The sequence below is a fragment of the Engraulis encrasicolus genome, chromosome 10, assembly GCF_034702125.1.
Source record: "Engraulis encrasicolus isolate BLACKSEA-1 chromosome 10, IST_EnEncr_1.0, whole genome shotgun sequence".
Classification (NCBI taxonomy): Eukaryota; Metazoa; Chordata; class Actinopteri; order Clupeiformes; family Engraulidae; genus Engraulis; species Engraulis encrasicolus.
This window is the reverse complement of record NC_085866.1, coordinates 23,986,387-23,991,386: the sequence shown is the minus strand read 5'-3', so window position 1 is coordinate 23,991,386 and position 5,000 is coordinate 23,986,387. Positions and strand designations below refer to the sequence as shown.

The 5,000-nt window shown below is 45.1% G+C and overlaps 1 protein-coding gene across 1 annotated transcript in view; it reads right to left on the bottom strand.

Moving 5' to 3' along the window:
- Positions 1–5,000, bottom strand: part of ephb2a (eph receptor B2a) — a 159,392-nt gene that overhangs the window by 10,765 nt on the left and 143,627 nt on the right. Inside the window, exon 13 of the mRNA XM_063208414.1 lies at positions 70–285. Within this exon, the coding sequence (XP_063064484.1) occupies positions 70–285 (216 nt within the window). The remainder of the gene's footprint in view (positions 1–69; positions 286–5,000) is intronic.

Below are 5,000 nucleotides of genomic sequence, written 5' to 3'. Positions count from 1 at the left end.
AGGTAAGGTCATGGTAGTGTGTTGCACACACTACTATTATAACCAATCCAAACAGTCCAACTAACTCACCAGGGCGCTGGTGTAGGTGGGGTCAGACGTGTCGTCCTCAAGGAAGCGCGAGAGGCCGAAGTCGGACACCTTGCACACCAGGTTGCTGTTGACCAGGATGTTGCGCGCCGCCAGGTCGCGGTGCACGTAGTTCATGTCGCACAGATACTTCATGCCCGCCGCGATGCCACGCAGCATGCCCACCAACTGGATCACTGTGAACTGTCCGTCATTTTGCTGGAAAACAAAACATTTTTGGTTCATTACAGTATATTGTTCAGTTGTTATTTATGACATCATCACTGTACTGTTATTGATTCATCACATCACGGTTGCTTGTGCTGTCTTGCACTTTAATGACAGTCTGTAAATGTCAGTCATGTGTATGTCTCTGTCCTTTCATGGTATAGAGAGAACTTCGGCTTTTTTTCGCACACCTCAGCTGGCAGGTGCGTCGGAGATGGCACCATGGGTCACTCAGCAATAGTTCAAAAAAACTCCCGCACACTGACCATTTCGCTGTTCTTTCTTTAATAAACGACGTTTCGGTGCTAGACCTTCCGGTGCTAGACCTTCATCAGGCAATCTTTGCCTGATTGCCTGATGAAGGTCTAGCACCGAAACGTCGTTTATTAAAGAAAGAACAGCGAAATGGTCAGTGTGCGGGAGTTTTTTTGAACTATGGTATAGAGAGAGAAATGTAATTTCAATTTCCTTCTATGACCTGTGCATATAAACTGAAAATAAAAGCTGACTTGACCTGACTTGATTATTCACATTTATATTACTGTATTTTGAGCTTAAAGATGGATTGTCACATTTATTTGTCGACACTGACTTATGCACAGTGGATCTCTATGTTTTGAAAACATCCTGTTGTTTTTGTTGAGAAGGATGACATCAGGACACATTTATAGATACTGTATAAATAGTATGTTAAAGGCCCAGTCTGTGTAACAGGTTTAGGATCTCTTAACCCATCGTATTACAGTAATTAATGAAAATGACAACTTATGTGTATATAGTGTAACGCTTCAACAATCCTTATCAATACTCAGCACATCTACACTATGTGACCGAAAGCTGGCTGACATTTTGCTGAAAAGGCTCACATCAAGTCAAATCAAGTCAAGAGAAGTCAAGTCAAGTCAATTCAAGTCAAGAGAAGTCAAGAACACTGGCAGCCAACTACGTGAGCTATTTTTCTGACCAACAGCGGTTTCCAACAATCAGAGGTTGAGTTGTGCGCAGCCAGGGTCACGCAGCCGGGGGAAAACAAAAATTGAGAACCTATGTATAATATTTTAGGCTAGTTGATATTTTTTTTTTCCAGAGAACAAGTAGCCTCATAATGTGCAGTGTTCTACACAGGTGTCACACTGCTGTAAAAAAGGCTACATTTCCACAGAACTGTGAGGCTACAGTATTACACCGTCTTTAGCAATACATTTCAACTTGGTCATTGCCATTCTGGTTACAGTTTTTTTTTCACAGGGGCCTTGTCTTGAGAGCTGAGGGTGTGCAAACAACAAGGTGTTGAACAAACAACAACAAAACAGTTTACCAAAACAACTTGGTTCAAAAAGGCAAATGGAAAAAAGACCAACAACATACCAACACATGTCAGTAAACAGAAATAAAAAACACTTTCAAGTTGTGTTGACACTTGAAAGGCAGGACATAAAAAGCTTTTTTTGCAAGAAAAGATTTGAAGGCTGCCACTAAGGGCTGGCGTCCAATGGCAGCTTAGTAGCCATCACAGCAAAGGCACCGGGTCATTTTTATGTCTACAAAATGACTCACTCTACCAAACACTCATCAATACACAGAGCACCTCTGCGACCAACAAAAAAAGCATAGTCGCTTGCCAACCCACAACCCAGCTTGTCAGACTGGGAGTTATTTATTTGGCCCAAAACACTGATTCATAAGCTGAGCACTAATATAAAAACACATTTGGCAGGAGAAAGAGGAGGTTTTCAGTCTCTGCGTTACGCCGTCTGTCAAACTGTGCCAATCCGCTTTGTGTTGCCCCACCACAGACAGTGTCGGGTTCGGCGACGACGACACCACGCGCATTTTATTTTGCCACGTCCTTGAAAAACATCCATTTAAAGCAACGAGCATTTCACTGGCATTCCAAGCTGCAATTTATATTCGCCCATCTCTTCCTTGAAAGAAAAAAAACGGCAGAGTACAGAGAAGTAAATTATAGGACATTCATTCCACTGTGAAAAAAGAGGGGAGAGAGAGAGAGAGAAAGAAAGAGAGAGAGAGAGAGAGAGAGAGAGAGAGAGAGAGAGAGAGAGAGAGAGAGAGAGAGAGAGAAAAAGAAAGACGACAGAAAGACGTGCCCTCGGCACTTCTGATCTCCCCACCCGCAGTTGGTGGCGCGGAGGAAAGCTGTGATGTGAGAAATAGGAAACACATTCCCAGCATATCCTCTGACAGCCTACTATGGCATACAGTACCCAGCATATCCTCCAGCAGCGTGCCAGGAGACAAGCCATCTCTGGGGGCTTTGGGGATGAAAGGGGCATGAATTTCTTACTTTCTGTACTGTATGTGCGTATGAAGAAACTGACACTAAAAGTTGACTTGACTTGATTTCAATGCATGTGATTACATAATATTACATTATACACTAATATTACATACGGGTATGTTACACTTAGCTGATTCTTTCATCCGAATTGACTTCAGGATTATTGAGGAGCAGGGTATTAGTTTAGAAGACTTGGGGCCTACGTCATGACATCAGCACAGTCATTTAATAGCTCATCTACCTGACTGAAAATGAATGATCAATCAGGTGTAGTGGATTGTTGGAGCACTGTGTGGCAGGCCTTTCACTTTCAGAAAAAACACGCGATAAAACTCCATTACACAGTAACTGTATTCACAACGTTTCGGTCTTAGACCTTCATCAGGTGAATTCAAAGGTCTGGTTTAAGGAATCTAGGATGTCTGCCTTTGCCCGGGAGCTAAATCACATCCAGTGTTTCTTTATATATATATTTTAATTAATTTATTTTTTTTAGCTTTTTTGCCTTTATTTGACAGGATAGTGAAGGTTATGACAGGAAGTGAGTGGGAGAGAGAGACGAGGAAGGGCCGGCAAAGGACCCGAGCCGGGAATCAAACCCGGGTCGGCCGCACAGCAAACAAGTGCCCCACCATTTGCACCACGGCAGGGCCCACATCCAGTGTTTTCTGGTAGTATCTGTGTCAGTAGCGTGCTCTGGGCCCCTGTGGGTCGCCGCTGGGGCAGTGTGGTGTGAAGGCCATCACATGGATCTCGGTCTGCGTAGGACACGTTGCCTGACACATGCTCAGTCACTCACACCTCAGCCCAGCTGGACTCACCAAGCCTCACTCATACAGCTGTGGCCCTGGCAGACGCATGGCAGGCCCGGATTAAGATAGCCTGGAGCCCCTTGGCTACAGGTTGCTATGGGGCCCCCTGAAAGGCAAATTTCTCGACACATTTACATGGACAGTGTCATAATTACAAGCTCGGAATTAAAAATAACAGGTCTACCAACTGTACTCAACACAGTACATGATTTTTTTCAATATTGAATCTTGTCACAATACTGCAATTTTTCCACGTTTGGTCAATAAGGGGCCCCCTGGCAGGTGGGGCCCCTAGGCTGCAGCCTGTGTAGCCTGTGTGTTAATCCAGCCCTGGACATAGGGGGCGAGCAGTGCACACAGTACACACATACATGCATAAACACACAAGCACGCAGGCTTACACATGCATGCATAGACACACAGATGTGCATGTTAACACATGCATACATAGACACAAAGGTGCACAGGCTTACAAATGCAAGCATACACTGTACAGTCTGTACATGCATATGTAAGTCCGCACGCCTTGACACAATCGCTTGCACATAGACACACAAACACAGACACAGATACACACACACACACACACACAGACACACACAGACACACACACACACACACACACACACACACACACACACACACACACCCCACACACACACCCCACACACACACACACACACACACACACACACACACACACACACACACACACACACACACACACACACACACACACACACACACACACACACACACACACACACACACACAGCCCTCTGCACAGCGCAGCCCAGCGGTGGCCGGCGTGAGAGTGATGAGTGGCAGATAATGCTGTGTGTGCTCAGATGTCCAGATATAGACCAGCTTCAGCTTATGCTGTCTGCAGCACTTTCCTCTCATTCACAGTTGCTTATGGCCAGATGTGTTTTGCTCCGTTCAATTACGATAAACAGGAGGGTCAGCAGATGATTATCTTCAAAGTAAACTGCATCGCTTACAAGTCATTCAAGTCTGTGATACAGTATGTGTAGTAATACACACACAGTAGCCTATAATTATTGTACAGCCACGTCAGGTCAACATCAGATCACATTTTCAAAGCAAACGGCATCTCTACGAGTCATTGAATTATGTGAGAGTACCACACAGTAGCCTGTATTTGTTATGCAGGCGTGTAGTGCAGGATAGCACTCACTTCACACTACATGCCTCGTGCATGATCAGTGTTCAACATGACTGTGCATGAGACTGTGTCGTGATTTATCCCATTGTTAGGACAAATAAAAACCTCCTCCACCACAAGGGGGCGATGAAAACCAAGAAAATCCAGCACACAGGCCCAAGAGCCGTCCGCTCGTTCTGTGGTCATTGGTCACGGCACCACCACGGTTCAACAGATTTGAAAAGGGACAGATTACTGCAAGGCTTACTGGGCCCTAGCCCAGGGGCCCAAGAGTCAAGGGGGCCCGAAGCTCTAGCCTCTATACTTGGATTCTCATATTGCATTACTGTAAAGTCATACAATTAACAAGTGTATTTTCAAATGCTGTCGGGGGACAACCACCCAAATCCCGACGGCATAGCCTACCACT